Source organism: Coccomyxa subellipsoidea (genome assembly GCF_000258705.1).
Source record: "Coccomyxa subellipsoidea C-169, whole genome shotgun sequence".
NCBI lineage: Eukaryota > Viridiplantae > Chlorophyta > Trebouxiophyceae > Coccomyxaceae > Coccomyxa > Coccomyxa subellipsoidea.
This window is the reverse complement of record NW_005178017.1, coordinates 198,740-217,184: the sequence shown is the minus strand read 5'-3', so window position 1 is coordinate 217,184 and position 18,445 is coordinate 198,740. Positions and strand designations below refer to the sequence as shown.

General features: G+C 53.4%; 3 protein-coding genes across 3 annotated transcripts; 1 reads left to right on the top strand and 2 right to left on the bottom strand.

Moving 5' to 3' along the window:
• Window positions 1-1,725: 1,725 nt before the first annotated feature.
• On the bottom strand, window positions 1,726-12,506 carry COCSUDRAFT_60523 (hypothetical protein; the record flags this gene model as incomplete). The annotated part of the gene is made up of 15 exons (XM_005642637.1): window positions 1,726-4,566; window positions 4,753-5,177; window positions 5,408-5,506; window positions 5,687-5,800; window positions 6,205-6,430; window positions 6,678-6,748; window positions 6,927-7,257; window positions 7,549-7,626; window positions 7,959-8,312; window positions 8,562-8,635; window positions 9,811-9,856; window positions 10,704-10,937; window positions 11,600-11,803; window positions 12,105-12,239; window positions 12,444-12,506. 15 exons carry the CDS (start codon window positions 12,504-12,506, stop codon window positions 1,726-1,728), a joined length of 5,295 nt encoding a protein of 1,764 aa, XP_005642694.1.
• A 1,292-nt stretch (window positions 12,507-13,798) lies between these two features.
• On the bottom strand, window positions 13,799-15,977 carry COCSUDRAFT_60522 (hypothetical protein; the record flags this gene model as incomplete). Its single annotated transcript, XM_005642636.1, has 6 exons — window positions 13,799-13,913; window positions 14,067-14,157; window positions 14,300-14,485; window positions 15,231-15,315; window positions 15,623-15,841; window positions 15,972-15,977. 6 exons carry the CDS (start codon window positions 15,975-15,977, stop codon window positions 13,799-13,801), a joined length of 702 nt encoding a protein of 233 aa, XP_005642693.1.
• Window positions 15,978-16,508: 531 nt separating this feature from the next.
• COCSUDRAFT_55004 (hypothetical protein) lies at window positions 16,509-18,306 on the top strand. The gene is made up of 4 exons (XM_005642635.1): window positions 16,509-16,735; window positions 17,114-17,252; window positions 17,382-17,534; window positions 17,927-18,306. The coding sequence occupies exons 2-4, from the start codon at window positions 17,123-17,125 to the stop codon at window positions 18,034-18,036; spliced, it is 393 nt and encodes a 130-aa protein (XP_005642692.1). The 5' UTR covers window positions 16,509-16,735; window positions 17,114-17,122; the 3' UTR covers window positions 18,037-18,306.
• The last annotated feature ends 139 nt before the right edge of the window (window positions 18,307-18,445 follow it).

The window sequence follows — 18,445 nt, the reverse complement described above, 5'->3', positions numbered from 1 at the left end:
CGCGCTCGGTTGATGTCAACAATGCGGAGTTGAAAACAAAACAGGCGGCGGCGACTGGTCTGGCTAAGTTTCTACAGACAGTATCTTGAGGCGCAATTGTCCTTGCAGAGCAGCAGTTATAGTCGTAGTTCAGACCCTGGACTGGCTTAAACTTTGGAAGGTTCGGCATCCATAGCATTATCATGACAGACAGTTGAGGCCCAAAGAACATTTATGGGCAATCTGAACGGCTCAATGTCTCAGTCGGCAATTAGAAGGCATCTGGCTCCGGAAGGTTGAAAGTACGGGAGGTTTCTGTATTTGCTTTTGGGTCTTCAAGTTGGGTTGGGACCCTGCCGCATGCTGCTGCTGTGCGAATTATCATAAAGTATTATATCGGCCGTGCATACTTCAAATAGAGAGGCAAGAGGGTCCACAAGCTGCAACGAAATGGCAGACTTGCTTTGGATGTGGGAAGCCATTGTGTTGAAAAAGTCTTCCCGCAAAGGGCAATTGGATGATGGCTTGGTGAATGCACTGGCATGGCGCCAGAATGCACAATGGAAAGACTAAGCAAAGGAACAAATGTGAGTCTGAGTGCGTCAGGAAGTTGAAATGTTTTGATATATTTGGGGCAGAGATGCGCAAGGGAATATTATGCGGGTATGGACGTTGACGCCAATGTTCTTCACTCCTTAGCAAGATGTGTAATCAGATGATAAGATGGTACTAGTGTGTTGTCTGCCCTCAGCATGGCCCATGGCGTCCATCATACTCAGCATGCTCAGCATGGAAAGTCAAGTACAGTGTTTCTTTTGGTATACTTATCTAACCCAAGGGCAGAGCCAAGGCCTGGCCCACATTCAGTATATAAACGACAAATGAAATGCCTTGTGAGCACTATAAGAGTAATGCATATCACCATCCAGTCTTCTTAGCTCATTTCTGACTCAGGCATCTAGCAAAAGATCATCGTTCACCACTTATTTTCAACAATATTATCTTCACGCCTCAAGACCCACGTGTGTAAGCATGGGACATAACAGCAACTTTAAAGCCATGGAAATTACACAAGCATAATAAGAAAACAGAGCATCTCACACATGCCTTGGCAATAGAGCAGCAGTGTTCAAACACAGTGCAACTTCTCAAAGAACAGGCTTCAACCGTCCAGACAATACATCAGCAAACCCAAAGCAATCAGCACAACATGGAAATCTCCTGTCACTGTGTGTACATCCTATTCACCATCCTAAGCCAAAGTAGCCGTTTTAAGGTCCAGGGGTTGCAGTTCAGCTTTGAAGCCAAATCCAGATTTTCAGTATCACTCAATATCCAGACAATGTTACACACAGGCCAAGTGGTGAAGTTGTCCGACTGAGTCAGCATTTAGCAGTCAGGTGTTGCAACATGCAGTGCAAGGACCATCTCAATGGATCCAGGAGGGAAAATTGAAGCTGCTGTGTTTCAATGTTTTCAAAAGTATCAATTGCACCAGCCAAAAGCTGCTAGTCAAGTCACTTGATGCCAGTGACTAAATTGCCACGGCTTATAATCACCTCAATGCTTCAAACTGGCCAGCAAATCATGTGCCATGCAAGCTCGTAGTTGCCTCTTACTTACAAGTGCCCAGTGCCATGTTTGACAATCTTCCTTGTGTGCTGCGATACCCCTTGCTTTCTCACCCGGTTGGAATCACCTGCAAGACGTCGGTCAGTTGCAGATTCCGGCACTCGTGCCTCAAGGTCACCCTTTGGCCACGTTGCGCCGGGCCAACATCAGCCGCGCGCTCCACTTGGCAGACTGGCTCCTCGGCAACATTTTGCGCCTCTGCAGCGCTCTCAGCGCGGCGCTGTGGCGCTCGTTCTCTTTTGCTATGTCTGCGTCAACATCCTGCACCGCCTTCTTGGCCTTATCCACCTCCATTGCAATCCAATTGATGTCTTGCCAGCAAGCCTCAACTCCCTCAGAGGATTTGGACTCCAGCCGGGGTGAAGTGATGTTACCCAGATCATTGTTGGAGACAGCTCGCGCCAGAGCAGGCTGCGCGCTGGCCGCCTGCTGAGCTGGCGCTGCCATGCTGGCAGGGGGCACCTGATCGAGCTCGACCTGCTGGAAAAAGGACCCCCCGCCGGACCCCCCGGCCTTGCCACCACCGCTGCTGCCGGGACTACCGTCGCTGAGGTTCAGGCGAATCGTGCTGCTGAAGGACCGTGACGGCTCGGGTTCAGTGGCGGCCGGCTGCGGATCAGGCTGCCAGTAGCGAGGCGGCGGCTCGTTGTCCTTCTGGACGGGCTGAGAGGGGCCCTCTGTGAGCTGAGGGTCAATTGAGATTTGTTGGGGCCCGCGGCCGTCGCTTGTCTGGCTGTTGCATGCGCTGTGGCCTGTCGACTGCAGGTCTAGTTCGCCTCCGTCTGCAATGATGCCGGGTGCGCGGCCGCCCTGCCCCGCAGACGGGATCATGGAAAAACCCCTGAGTGTTGGAGGGGCCACCGGCGCATCATTGGACCCATCCTGCAGCTGACTGGGCTGCTGAGCTGGCTCATGCAGCTGAGTGGACCGCTGACCTGGCTCCTGCAGCTGACTGGACCGCCGAGCTGGCTGCACGCTCAGCACCGGATCGTTCATGCTGGCATCGGCTGTGAGCTCCTTCCCAGCTGCAATGCTCCGCGCTGTCTTTGGCGCAGAATGCCTGTCAGCTTGCACTGTGTTAGGTGGAAGAGGCAACGCCAGCAGACCGCCGTGGCCCTCCCGGCGGCTCGGCACCTGCCGCTGCAGCGGCTTCAGCTCGTCCTTGGAGTACTCTGAGGGGCACTGCAGCACGCTCACTTCTTTGTGCTGAATGTTCGCCGAAGTGAATTGCCACACCGGCTCGTGCCCATCCTCGCCGGCGGCCGGCGCCGCCTCTGCTGGATTCATGCGGTGCGGCCGGCCGCCAGATACCCTCTTGGCGGTCTCATTTGCGTCCGCTGCCTGCACCTTGGCGCTCTCTGCTCCTGCCGCACGTCCCACAGCTGCATTGATACTGGCGGCAAGCTGAGGGAGCTGAGGACTTGGGCGATGACTGGGCTGCTCAGTTGCCGGCTGTGTTTGCTGCTTGGCACATGGAGGGTTGTCTGCTGCCATTCCTGGCCACGTTGATCCTGACTCGATGATGACTGCCTCAGGGCAAGCAGCCTCCAGGTGCCGATTGGGCTGCAGAACATGCTCCTGCTCATCTAAGGGTCGAGCGCTGGCCATTTGCAGAGCTGGTCCCCGCTCCCCAATCATTGCTGCAGCCGGGTGTCCTCCCAAATCCTCCTCCGCTGCACCAGATGCTGTAAAATCTGCTGCTAGCATTGCCTCTATCACAATAGTCGCCATGTCCTCACTCCCCTTGCCTGCGCTCCCTTCTGCAACCTCGTTCTGAGTCTCCTCGATAGTGCTGCCTGTTGCTTGCAGCGCAGGCTTGCTTGCAGCCGGCTCCTTGACCCTCTCATTGCTGCCGGCTGACTGTGTGCCTTGCGCTGCTTCAACTAGAGACAGCTGCTCCGTCTTGCTTTGGTATACATCCTCATTTGGCGACGCTGCAGCTTCCGTCGCTGCAGCAGCAGCGGCCGCCGCCGCATCGGCTTCTGCTACAACGGAAGCTGCCGCCGGGCAGCCAGCTCCGCCTGCTAAAGCAATCCCAGCCGCGGAATCCAAAATCATGCTGTCTGCCAAGAGGGCTGACTGCTTCACCTTGATGACACCCTCTGTGGGACCATCAACTGACTCTGTGGGGGCAAGTGAGTCACCGGATTGCTCCACAACAGCCCCTTGAATCCCAGAGGCTGTTGATTGTGCAAGAGCAGCTCCGACTCCCGGATAGTCTGCCATGGTATGCTGCTCATCGCTGATTATATTCCCCTCGTCCAACAGCGCCTGCTTTGGTCCGCTGCTCTGCTGGGCGGTGCCTGCCGCTTTGTCCTCTGAGCAGGCCTGCTTAGCTGACGCCTCAACCCCGGCATCTGCAGGGGCCTTGCTCTGCTGGCAAGCTGCGGGTGTGAAGCCCCATGAGTCGGTGTGGCAGCGAACCCCATCTGCAGTCGAGGCTGCGCCTTGGTTGCCCTGCGGGTCAGCATTGGCCTCGGAGGTGGTGGGCTTGCACTCAGCGTGCTCACCTTCATTGCCCACGAGGGCATCGGCTCGGGACGCCACAATCACATGCCCAGCTTCAGAGTTCTGACAGGCGGCCCAGGACCCCTTGATCCCCTGTGACTGGCAATCTGCTGACCCCTGCACGACCCCATCTTCCTCTCCAGCATCCGCATGGCCCATGATCTCCTCATCAGGAACGCCCTCATATAGCTGTCCTTCAGCCGAACCCCCCTGGGTCCCCTTCGCGGCTGGCGCATTGTCGGCGTTGTCATTTCCAGGCAGCTGCGCTTGCTCCGTTGTCACCTCAAGAAGATATCCTGCATGGCTTGGCGTTGGGCTGGCATCTGCGTCCTTGCAGCCAGCATCTCCCTGGGAGCTGGTGGTCCCATTTGCATTCACCTTGCCGTCACCCCCTTGCTGGGACGCATCAATGCTTTTGGAGAGCATGTAATTGCCACCCTCTGATCCCTGCACATCACCTGACCATACCTTCAAAGCATCCCCCTCAGCAGATCCCTGGCGACCACTCCCACCCCCATCCAGGCCATGCGTGCTACCATCCTCCAGCTGGCAATCCTGCTCCGTCGCATCAGGCGCTCCCTCTGCTTCTGCCGCTAAGTCAACAACGCTGTCATTGGCGGGCATTCCCTACACTTCTGCTGAGTTAGCGGCGTTTTCATCAACGGGCGCTGACTCAACCTCCATCGCCTCTGCGCTGCCAGCCTCACCCGATGGCTCTTCTCTGGCCGCCATTGCCATGTCCTCATCCGCAGCATCGTCATCTGCGCTTGCCTGTGCAGAATCTCCCGGCTGCTCTGACTCATCGCATACAGTGGGATTGCACCCGCTCCGGCGCCCCTCTTCAGACCCCTCCACCTCTGACCCGGTAGCCCCACGCATGTCGCTGCGGTCAGCAGAGGAGGTCCTCTCAGACGCGGGGGCGGCGTGCTGCCTCTTCTGTGCGCGCTGATTACTGACGTGGCATTCGTCCAGGAGCGATGCGGGCCGCTTCTGGCTGCGGCCTCCGGTGTCTGTGTCCGCGTCTGCCGGTGCTTGCTGCCCGGCGCAGGGTCCGGCCCCTGCGCATGCATCATTGAAGCATTTCAGACCGCAGATCATCAATTGGGAGTCTCAGCTCATGAGGGGTAGCATCATGAAGAGACTTAGCAGCACGCGGTGAGCCACTGCGGTTCGCATGCCACTTGATAGACAAGCATACATTCAGCAACCTGCATAGTCGCATGCCAAGCAATTGCACTCCTCAAGAGGTCAACAACTGCACGATGGAGGTGCTGCAAATAAAACCCACCTGATGCTGGCACAGGATCATGTTCTGGGGACCCCTGTACAGACATATGCTGTGGGGCCGGCGCGGATGGCGCTGCAGCCTCCACACCCACCAGAACATCTGCGACAACAGGCACCATTTTGAAATTCTACACATTGTTGCCTAACTGCGCTTGCTCAACTTACCGACACATCACATCACAGGTTTAAGTGGCATTGACAAGGCTTGGTCAGTGAGTCAGTGCTTACTACTGGCAGTCCCAGGCAAGACCATGTACTTAAGAACATAAGTGGCACCTACCTGCCGTCAGAGGGGGAGCATGCTGTGATGGGGCCGGGTCGGGTGCCAGGCTATCTTCCACGTCAGCAGGTGCCGGCTGACCTGGCGCTGCGGCATCCACATTCACCGTATCGCCTGCAGCAGCGGGCAGCAGTTTCTCTTTGAATGTAAGGGGCAAGGTTCTATCTGCACAAGTTGTAGCCTTAGAGCTGCAGGTCAAGGCTACCACATATCCTACCCCTGATGGACTCGCCAAATCCACACAAGGCCCACTCGCGGAGGGCACAGTTTTAAGTATATCTACTGAAGCCCATGTTGTACCATCCTTCAATGTAACCCACATCTAGAAATAAAATTTTGAAGTAAAGGAAAATGTTTTGAATGATGGTCTCCAAAAAGAGAGAAACATCACATCGATATCACAGGATCCCAGCAGCATCAACACAACAAGTGGACTGAAGATGCCATGTTGGTCAGAGCTTACTAAGCAGTCCTTAGCAGGCCGACGTATTGATTCCAAAACAATCGGTGGCACCTACCCGCCGGAAGAGGGGGAGCATGCTGTGTTGGGGCCAAGTCAGGTGCCAGGCTGGCGTCTACGTCAGCAGCTGCCGGCTGAGCTGGCGCTGCGGCATCCGTAGCAGGCATTGCCTCCTTTGGCCGCCGGCGCCGTGCAAACAGAGCCGGCAGACCCATCGCGCGCGCCACGTTCGTGCGATCCTTATAAACCTTGCGTGCCGGCGCACCGTCCACAGGCACAAAACCCTGATGCCAAAGCACTTACCATCAGACGCAGCATGCAATTAATGAGTATGCTGCAGATAAAAGGGTCTTGGAGGAAAGTGGCAGTATGTATGATGCTGGCTCCAACCTTCCAAGATTAAAGCATACATTGCTTCAATTCGATCTTGAAAGTGTGCTTGAAGGGAGGCATATCCTGCGCTCTGACAATTGCCAGGGACTTCTGAGCAAGCAGACTACATGGAAAGTTGAAAGCGTTTATAAAGCTTACCGGGGGCGGGAAGCAATGATAGCTGCCAGACTTGTTGATGGTAACACGCCACCCGTTGTCCAGCACCCCACCTGCATGCCGCACACTGCATCCTGTCAAATGCCGCGCACCTGCACATGTACGGTGATTGCCACCAATTCAAGGCACTTGTAAACCTTTCTGCTTGGGTGGATAATTGCTTGCCGTGGGGGACAACAGAGCAAACGCAGATATCCTCAGTGCTCGTCGCTGAAGGCCCTAGTGACCTACCACAGCGCATGATGTATGTGAAGAGGCTGAGCTCTGCCACTCTGTCGTGCGGCCGCGCATGGGGTGCAACTTCCCTTGCAGCTTCCCCGGCAGAGCCATGCTGGCCGCCCGCTGCGTTTGGCTGCCTCTGGTTGTGCAAGAATTGCCCCCAAGCCTGAAGGGAGGCAGTCAGTCCTGGGGGGCCCAGCAGTGGCGCAGCTTTTGGTGGCTGCATTGCGGCGGGCCCTTGATGCGCTGGCTGCATGGCGGCTGCCGCATGGGGGCTGAACGGGAGGTTCCAGCCTGCATCGGCCCCGGGTGCATGCCTCAGCGCAAGCTGCGCCTGAGGCACCTGCGGCAGCCACAGCAGAGTTGAAAGCATGGAAAGAACCATAAATGCCCACATTGTATTTGAGTGCTCCCCACAGAGTCTGAGGTGGCAGGGGAACATGCTGAACATTTATTCATGATGCATGCAGGGACGATTGGCCGGAGGAGGTGCCCAACCATCATGGCGCAAAGTGGTGCTTCAAGCATGACTCATCATAAAATCTCGCCTAGAGTGAGTCTTGTGATTTTGCATTCTGAGATTACTGGCTGCGCAGTGCCTGATCCCTAGGAGCCAATGGTGCTCAGAGTTCACCTGGTCCATGGCATGAAAGCTGGTGCGCCCCGCATCAACAGAGTCCTGTTCAGGCTGGTGGGATGCCTTAGCAGCTCCCTGCACAGACAGAAAGAGTATCAGACATGTGAAGCCTGGATCCCAGCAAATTGGTGACTCCAATCAACCTTCTGATGTGCTGAACACAGAATACAGAACCTGGGACTCTTCTGCCAACCATCGATCCAGAAAAAGGAAGTTCTTTATCCGACATGCATGCTGTTGTGGTGCTCTTGCAACTGGCAATTTTCAAAGCAGAGAATGTCCTCACCATCTGATCACATCGCGCATGCATCTATGAGGCATGCATCAAGCTCAGCAAGGCATGCATGCCCTGGCATTCTCACTCATTTGGGCCACACACAACTGATGTTCATCAAACTGATACCAACCTCCTGCCCTGCTGCAGCTCCCATCTCCCTCACCCCAGGCCCTGCATTGACAGGTGCCTGCCAGTGGCTCCCCGCTGGCTGCATGCTGGGGCCTGCTGCGCTGTCAAGTCTGGCAGCTTCCCATGGCTGCTCAAAGAGCCTCTCTGTGGCTGCATGCTCCCTGGCTAGCCACTGCCTGGCTGCCTCAAGCGCATCTGGCCGCCCCTCTGTCTCTGATATCACGCTGGGGGTTTCTCGCTGGGGACCACCATTCAAGCCTTCACGCTCCACAGTAGCTGCTGGCTGCTCAGCAGCTTTGGCCTCCATGTTGGCCACCTTTGCTTGCTGCTCAGGCCGGTCCAGTTTTGCTGCTTCCTGTCCGTCGCGCACAGCACCCCTGCGGCAGATTGTTAGGCTCGAATCAGGCTGTCTTCGGTCGTTCGGCCCGACGCAGCGAAACAACGACTGGGACCTGCGGGTGCTCCACGTCCTTCTTATGCTTGCACCTCGAAACGGACTTTTGCAACATTTCAAAGCCTAATCAAACACACATATCATTATGGGATACCGTAGTTTGGAAGTACAAGATTGCAGCGGAACCTTGTACTGGATTCTTGAGCGTACCGTTGTTGTCTTCAGACTGCGCTTCTTCGCGGAGCAGCGGCGAGGAGACGCCTCCGTCGGCTGGACTAGTCTAGCTGCGAATGACAACGAATGCGGATGATTTGAATCTTCTCCCAATGCCTTCAGTGTTTGCAGAGCCACATTAAGAGCCCGGTGGTTGATCAGGTGGGGCCGGAAAAGGTTCATTCTCCTTCAGTCCGATCATCGTGCCGAGGTACGGAGGAGGCAACAACTGACTTCAAAAACGCATTTCGTGTCGATATTCCTTCTTATATGTCTGATTTCAATGACCTAGTGTTCGAGAAGGAAGACTTTGCAATCGAACCTCGGCCGCCGGGCACGAGCCTCAGATTCTTGATGAATTCCTTGGACAACGTGATCGTCACATGCAATTTGTCAGCTTTACACACAGCACATGCATGCAGCCATCACTCAAACTTCTACTTCAAAGGCAATGTGAAAACCAGTTGCCCCCTTGCATCTACATGGTAGCTTAACAATGACTGGCTTCTGATGAATGCCGTGGTCCCCTTCAACAAGTTGTGCCAGGGCCAAGAATGCATGCAAACACACTCAGCCAGCACAGGCGCACAATCATCCAGCAACATGACGAAGATCTAGATGTACAATATGTTTGCGCACATGAAATTTAGCAGCTGCACACCACACAGCCACTGCAGAAATGAACCAATCGGTATCGCATGAACACAGTGCTGCGCATGCACAACCAATGCAACAGCGGTCACTTGCCAGGCTACCCAGAGAGGAAGGCTTGCGCCTTCCTGCGCCTTCCTGTGGCTCTCTAAGCATGGCTGAGCACTGAGCATTGGCACGTTGCTGGCAGCAGTATTCTGCGACTGTAGCAAAAGGAAAGACATGCATGTCTTCTTTGCCCAGTGGCCATCAGCATCAGGTCATCCACTCTGACCAGCATCAAGGATAAATTCTCTGGTTCAGGATCCAGGTTCATCTCCATCTTGCAGGGACGTAATTTTCATTCACATCATGGTAAACATGCAGCAGCAGCTGCTCTGGCTGCAAAGATCAACGCACCAACCTCGCCATTTTTGCCACACAAACGGCATGCAGGCTCCAGCATTCCTTCCTTCTGTCAACACCGGCTGCATCTGCAGCTCAGACTTGAGCCTTCTGGTGATACTCAGCCCAGAGAGGCTTTGCTGCGGCTGCCTCCAGTGCGCCTAGTGGACGGTGGTGTTGGAGTGGTGGCCTGGAGGGAACACTGACATACCAAACGGCGCAGACAGCTCCAGCTCCTTGAGCACATCAACCGCCGCCTGTACGCGCACGCGTCACTTGTCTCAGAGTGTCCAGAGTTGGGAGAGGCTGGCACTACAGTGTGCACGCACCCAGGGCGGGCAGTAAATTTGAGACATCGTTGTGTCCTAAAATTCAATCAAAATTAGATTTAAAAATTTGCTACTTCATCAGTGCGCATGCCCTCATGATGGCCGCGCTTACAAAGGAATTCCACAGGATTAATTGAGCCCATCTGCATGCACTGTAGCTCGACGCGTACGGCTCCTCAGAAGTAATCACCCACTGATTGCTCACTTCCATGACAAGACCATTCCGTGACAACATCACAGACCAGTCCTACACCGTGGACTCTTCTAACAGAAAGTAAACACTCTCCATATGCCTATGGATGGCTGTCTTGCTAACGATAATGGTAAATTGATTGATCCAACTGGCATCACGAGCTTCCACCAGCTTCAGCTGCTGCGGCATAATATACTTGGGGCTCTTTGCATATCGTCATTGTGCCATTGAGACTTTGTCAAAGTACCTTCATGGACATGCATGAAGCAATCATTCAGGATTAATAATTAAATCGCTGTCAGCTACGGCCTGCAGGGCGCCAATGGGCTGCCAGCTTGCCAAGTTACCAAATAAAAAGAAATTGTTGAATTTTATCAATATTGCACAGCCATCACTTTCAATTGTGCCTGTCTTTCAGCAATTTCCAGCTTCCGGCTGCAATTGCTGCCATCATCAGCTGCCAAATCGGCTGCAGCTGCGGCACCCTCCCATCCTCATGCTGATGCAATCCACTTTGCCATCATGATGACGCTGTGGCCAAACAACTGGGCTGTGGACAATCGAGCGCTGGCGAAGATGCACAGCTGTATGGGTATCATGCATGAGCATTATCATGATCATGGGAGGGTCGGATGTCAGAGGGCGTGCCTGGGCGCAGGCGGCGATGCCGTTGGCTCCGCGCGGGGGCAGTGTGCCGCCGCGTTCCATGGCCTCCATGCGCGCGATCATTATCACCGTCTGCGGCTGTTGCGCCACAAGCACCGCCAGCTCATCGCCGCCCACGCGCCGCAGCTTGTTGAAGTTTCGCGCCGCCCGCTGCACGCCAGCAAACCAATGGGTGATCTATGAGTTCCCGGTGCAAGCTCATCAGGAGCTACCGGCAGGCGACAGTAGATGATGAGAAGTTGTGATCATGTCATGCCATGCATGAGGCAGCATGCTGACACTTCTGCAGCGGCAGTGTCTGGCAACCCGCGACCTGCATTGCTGCAGCTTATGAAGCAATGAATAGCTCTTGCATGTCCTCTAGATGCAATGCATGTCAATGCCTTTGCCCAGGATAACATTTTCAGGCATGGTATGGCATCCCAGGATTTTCAGATGCAGAGCTGGCATTCAGCTTTCCACAAATGCAACATGCATCACATTAGAAGCCTGTCCAAGTTGATCACCGCGTGGAAGTGGACTAGAAGCATTTAATCTGTGAATGTTGAAAGCATCCAGCCTCAGAAGTTCTCTATCTGGTAGATGTGAACCCCTTCTGGGGATGGACCCCTGGGGAATGGACCTGGGATCTCAAGGAATGGACCAGTGGGGAACCAAGTACTGGGGTCATTGGGCATTCCTGGACAGATGTCCCTGGACACTTTGGGCAGGGGCCAGGACCTGGAAAGGCATGACCATGCATGCATGCATGCAAATATTTAGTGGACTTTGGCAACTGCAGAGCTGCGGGAAAGGAAGCCAAACAGGCCCACCTTTGCGATATTGTACATGGCGTCTGGCAGCACGGAGAGCAGGTGGGACTTGCCGGCCACCATCAGGACGTCCTCGGGGGTCCAGTCCTGGCCACGCATCTCCTCTGCGCGCGGGAGCAGGCGGCGGCCGTCAAAGGATGGGGGCGCGGAGGGAGGGAAGGAAAGGGCGCTCGGGGATTTGGCGCCAACGGTCTTCTTCTGCACCTGCGCGCATCACAAGCAGTCTCATGTTGGTGGCAGTGCCACAATCATTGGTAATGTCAACCAGCGACCCCATCTTTTCTCTATGTTTGAGCAAATGAGTACTGTCAACTTCACGGACTTGAAGGAGCACTTCTGAAGGCACTCAGTAACTGCTGGAAACAGCTGTAAACTTGAAAGGCATGTCAGGCATCTCATGCCTCAGCTTGCATGCATCATCCTGATTGTCGTGCACACTATGTAACAGCGCTCAGCGGGTGGCTCTTCACATGCCATAGTTCTGTGCTCTCGCAAGGATCCTCACCTCTGCTGCGAGCTTCTCAGCCTCCTCAGTCAGTTTCTGCAGGTAGTGGGGTGGCTTTGAGTCAGCGCCCTCATCTGCCTCACGGCGCTCGCTGTGCCTGGGCGGCCCTGAGGTGACGTCCATCTCTCCTGATCCCTGCAGAGGCAAGCCAGTACAAGTCAAACTTCAAGCACAGCGCTGCAGAGCCCTCAACTCAGATTCCAGAATTTTGACGAGAGCATCACGGGCAGCACTGGAAGGCAGCTATTTAAATACAGCACAGATAGCAACCACCAGCACGTGATTTATTGAGTTTAGTCTTGACTGCATCGTTCATGTCAATGAACGAAGTCCTGTCACCTTGCTGGTGGCCATCTCCGGCAGGATGCGTGAAGCAGCCTCTTCAACTTGGTCGGGGTTCATCCTGTTGCAGGCAAATCAATGTTGAAAGTGTATCACAAGAAAGTTTGTGACAGGATTGATGGCAGTCAAGGTTGCGAAGCCTGCGTTGTCAAATTTGACGTGCCTCGGTTGTCTATTGCAACCTTCACAAAATCAGAACCCTCGATGCCAGTCAGACTCATCTCAGAGCCTCAGAATCTTTCCTTTCAAGTGAAGCCTTCAGATGCGAGCCAGATTGCGGCAGGATGTCGGTGACTCTTACCTTGGACGAGGATCCTGCGCCAGCCTCGCCTGAGGCCGTTTAACAATGTTGCGAGGATCTGCTGTCGCTCAAGACACGTTTTGGATGCTCCTGCAAAATAAACCGAGGTGACTTTGACCAAAGGATGGTCCAAACTTTCAGGGTTATCACCGATGAAATGTCTTGGGCCAGTCACACGTGGAGGGGTGAAGTGGCACTCATGTAATTCGTTTGTTTTCAGCATGCAATTTGGTCAAGAGTTCCTGGCTTCCTGCTGCTCTCAACATGTGTTCTTGTAAGTGAGCTCAGTATGATAAGTGGAGGCAACAATAAAACACTCCCCATTTGCATGCGTGATTGAATGGCCACACTGTGCCATGGCTGTGCATTATGCAAGGAATGCATGATGCCCGCATCTGATGCTCCGATGAGTCATGGCGCCATCACATGCTGTGAAAGGCAGTAAGAAGGCTTTGCCTTGAGGGAAGTGGGCAGAGTCAACTGTCTCAGAGAAATGGTAACAATTGCAAGGAGTCCCTCACCCCAGACAGCTCAATCACCAAACTTCTTGAAGCCCAGAACACAGTCTAGACAATTCCTCATATGGGATCGATCCCCAGATCACTTCCAGCTTGCCTCTAACGCGACATCCTACCGGCCAGGAAAGACAAGCCAGGCATTAGGAAATTGGCAAGGTGGTGAAGGGGCGCCCAATGCAAAATAGATGTCACAAAACAGAAGGTCTGTCAAGTCGTGTATTGTTTGCCTGGCTGGTAGTGAAGCCCAAGCAAGTTGATGCAGCAGCCTGGACCAGCCAGTTGCGCCTCCAAGGCTGCCTTAGCACAGTTTCACACAAGAGGTTGGAGCCATTTGTAGGGACCCCAACAAGCAGGAGCTGCACAGCAACACATGAAAATAAAATAGACTAAATAAGATTAAAGACACCCTGATGAAGCCTGGGGCGTGACTAAGTAGACAGAGGTATGGCAGACCTGGCCACCGACATAGTAGGATACTAAATTTGTTGTAAAGCTGATGCATCTGCAGCTGATGCATGACATATGTCAGCGATTTATTGGTTCAGGATCAGAGATTGCATCCCATATGGGCGCATTGGTGCCATCACCTTCTCCATCTTGTGCTCGTGCACAGCAGCCTCCATCTCCTTGGCCTTGACAGCCAGCCTCCTGACAACATCATTCAAAACTCAAAGACTACTTTTTCTGAAAAAAAATTGACACTCTGATCTAAGTGTGGCAGGGATCACCCGAACCTGTTCAATGCTACAGGGCCGGGAGAGGGCGCGAGCAGGACTGCATCGTCGACCAAATATGCAGCACCTCCACAGCGACCTCTCCACCTCGGCCACCACCACGCACTTCGAAGCAGCGGGATCCGCGAAAGGCTCTGGGAGCGCCGCCGCCGCCGCCCCTATCACCGAAGGCTGCACTCACGCAAGCGAGACCCACAAAGAAAGGTTCGGCGCGCCAGATGCTCTACTGGATGGCAGCATGAGGCTTTGGCCAAGGAGTCGTTCATGTGCAAATTCATTTGAGCATCTGGTGCGCCAAACCTTTCTTTGTGGCTCTCGCTTGCTCGCGTGCGGCCTTCGGTGATGGGGGCGGCGGCGGCGCTCGCAGAGCCTTTTGCAAATCCTGCTGTTTTGAACTGCGTGGTGGTGGCCGAGGTGGGGAGTGTCGCTGCGGAGGTGATGCAGGTTTGGTTGACGATGCAGTCTTGCTCGCGCGCCCTCCCGCCCCTGTAGCATTGAACAGGCTCGGGTGATCTTGTGCAGTGTTCAAATGTTGATGCAGCTTGAAGCACATGGTTTTGCCATGCCACCAGATATTGCAGCACTCAGTGATATTGGAACTCAGTGTCATGACATGACTCAGTGATTGTGTACATTTTTTATTAGTAAAAAAGGAATACTACGCCCTTCGAAAAGTTGGGGGTGAGGTTGACCCTAAAACCCCTTAACCCTAGAATCTCGGACATTTTCCTGGGAAGAATGGTCGCCTAGCGTATCTGCAAGGGCCTGAATTAAACAAATCTCAAAAGTGTAACACAAATAACTCCAAAACCCATATCTTTGCGACTACGCCACCAAATTGAGCAAACTCAGTTGCTCCGGATCTCACTAAGCGAGCTCTTTATGTCGCGACATCGACCGCCGAAAACGGCGATAATCGCACGGAGTTGCGCGGTCGGGCTGCAGGCATCGGGGACTCGAACCCTCATAAGTTTGCGAGGACGTAACCGTTTTAAACGAACCCGGGTGCGATAGAATCGCCTAAACGAGACCTTTTTATCGCGACATCAATGACAGAAAACGACGGCATATCGAGTGACCTGTGCGTACCGTGATGTCTGCTGATGGCCGCGAGGGACCCCCCCAAAATGTACACACCCCCAGTGGCCATTTATGGGCACCTTCTCTAGTATTGGATATTGGAATTCAGTGCCATGCATACAACATCAGAGGAAGAGCTGGTAAGAAATACCTTTCTCTGTGGCATCTTTTTGCTTCTTCTTCGCCTTCTCCACCTCCTGGGGCAGCAGGAAGCCCAGGAGGATGGCCACCACCAGCTAAAGCTGATGGACGGCCATGTGCAGGAACCACCGCCACCCTGCATGCCAGACATCCCCTCAATAAAGTTTAGCACACCGCAGGCCATTGCTTGCAAACTAGATATCTTCATTTTTGTGTTCAGTAGGTTCTCAGAACCATTTAGGAGGCACAAGCCCAGGCATTTTCCGTGCTGAAGCTGAAGCTTAAGCGCACATCAGGCTTATAGCACGGCCAAGCACTGGCAGGTATGTAGGAAGTCTGTCAGGCTGACGGGCTCTTACATGTCAGTAGTTGGTCTGCAGCAGGCTGGCCATGACCATTCACAGCTGCAGCTGCAGGAGGCGCAGCAGGGGGCTGTGGTGTCCCTTGCTGGCCCAGAGGGGCCTCTGGGCCTTCAACCTCGGCAGGGATGTGCTGCAGGGCTGCCTGAGGGTCGTACGGGGCAGGAGAACTGCTTGAAGCCTCGGGGGATGGTGCAGCACGCGCTCCACTGCTGTCCTGGCCAAGGTTGAAGCCTCCCGCTCCGGGTTGCTGTAGCCCATGCTGTAAAAATGCACAGAAATATTTCGATGCTGATTTGTGTCGAAGGTAAGTCTCTGCCATCGACAAAATTCCCATGCTCCGAAGCCGATCGCTTCCAAGCAATTCAGATCTCCCAACTATTGCTTGTTACTGGCATGAGCAAGCACCACGAATGGCGGTTTCAATAACATTACGTATATTATGGAATTTTCAGATCATTGCAATGAAGCCTTTCTGAAGATGCTGCGTTGACGGTACCGTGGATACTCACCACCGTGGGCTGAACATATTGTAGTGTGTAACCATCGGCCCTCGCTAGAACGTCCTGAACATAATATATAAAGAACGAGGTCAATTTTCAAAGCAACCATGCTTCTCAGTAGTTCGAATAGGCTAGGAAGAGGCAAACTAGAGGCAGGGTCTTTTTTCTACTCCGGCCTGCTGCTGCTGCACCAATCATTCAACGCGCCCGTCCACTGGATCCACCTACTATTGGAGCACCACATTATTGTTCTTCGTTCCACACGTGCAAATCCATGCCTCGCAGTTGTTCGAAAGTGTACAAAGCGGAGGTGTCGTCCGGACTTGAGTGGCTTAATTTGGAACTGGCACCGTTCGTAGGAGTTCCCATCTCTCAGGCTGCTGTGCAGGTTTCCCCTCTCACTGAGGCTCTTAGATACCATCAGCAGCAGCCCTCTTTGTACTCTGCGCCATTGCTTTCAGAGCAGCATCCGAGCTGGCTGAAGGCAACCTTGATTTCCTGGTTTTTGACAATAGATAATCTTCCTGAGAGAGAGCCTGGCCTGACAAGGCAACTCCATTGATCGCGAAACACGTATCGTTAAGATACGGAGAAAATCAAGCAAGCTGATTTCAAGACTTCTGTGCGCGGGCTTTGTGACTTCGAGACTTCAGGTGAGCCATCTGGCCTAGTGCTGGGGACGTGAAATTCAGGAGCAGCACAAATCTATAAAGCTTTCACGATTGTGGAGAATTTCCAATCAGTGATCGCTGAAAGGGCGGTTTCTGATGGTCGCTGCATTCCAGGAAACTAGAATTGCCAAGGGCTTCTCCAATTAGTGATCTTGTCAAAGAGTCCTAGGAGTTCTGGGCCCAGCCATTTATGCGACCTCCCTTCTCGAGGTCAGGGCGAAATTACATTCGATGTCACGCGCTCCAGGCGCTGTTCACACACCTGTGTATACAATCTGTAGTATTGTGGTCACAAGTATGAGGTCCTTGCGACAGAGAATTATAGGCTCTGCGATTACATGGACATGACATGTCGTTCAGGTGGTAAGGATGCTAGAGAAGCTTATTCAGCAGGAACAAGGAGTTCTCAGCAAACTTGAGGAGCGTTTTCTCAGAGAGAAGACATGGGTCGAGGAACGCTTGTCTGATCTCGAAGCAAGATCACGGCCTTACGGTATTGGTGCGCGGCTCACTCCACCCTGACACTTACATTATGTCAGGGCCTACTAGCGCATTCATTATTCAGCTGACTGCACAGAAAAGTTTTCAAATGTTGTAATCGTCACTTGATATTTCCTTGCTTCGGCAGATATTAACAAGTTGAACATCTTAAGCATCTACGACTTACCATGCCCACTGCGGCAAGATTTGTATCGAGCATGGTATGCCTGGGCGTTGGGTGAAGAGATGGATTCCCATGAAAAGCAGGTGCAGAGGCTTGTCATCCTTCAGCAGAGCGAAGGTATGCTGCTCAGCCAGGTCAACATATCCCGGGAGAGAATTCAAAAAGTGAATAGACTTGAGACCGGCGCAGGATACCAATTTTAGAGGTGTTCTGCAATCACGCTGCACTGAAGGTCGACGCAGTGACGCTTTTTTGCGCAAGCTCTGGTGTTGTAGCCAGCACATGAAGTCTCGTGGCCTCTCGTGTTTCATGCTTTGCAGCTCGATGGCTTTAAAGGTGATGTTGAAGACTGGCAGTGCATATTGCGGACTGATTAAGGTGCCTCAGGCCAGGCAGGCTCATGTGATTGAGCCAGCCAGCCTGAGATGTAAAGCTTGTGAGAGTCGCTAATCTGCTGGTAAATTCCTGCCTGCACTGCAGTTGAATACATTTGCATTGTGTTGATGCAGGCACTCTATGGAAGCAATTGGCAAATGCTTTCCAAAGATTGCGACAGAGAGCAGCCTGTGAGGGGACTGGAAAGACTCCTCCTCATGAGTTGGCTGCCTTATTCGCTTAAGATGCAATGGACACAGTGAGTCATACTGCCAGACACGATCCTTGCATCCTTTGTTCAACTCTTTGAGCAGGATGAGCTTGAGCTGATGCAGCAGAGGTGATTTCCCTGCAACCTTTGACCTGGCACCTTCATGTCGCCAGCATTTATTGGCTGAGCCTGCCAGCCTGAGGTTGCTGTGGAACTTGAGATTGCAATCACTGATTAATGCAGGTCCTACATCGCTTATATTTGCCTGCTCAAATAGCCTTGGAAGTGTAAAAGAGTGCAATGATGAGCAAATAAAACCATCCTTGGCCAAAAAGTTGGAGCAGCTAATTGCTTCATGAACCAAATGTGTGCACATGGCAGCCTAGCATGTCAAAAAGATCATGCTTGGTGTCCAATGGCTGCTTCCAGTTGAAGGGTGACA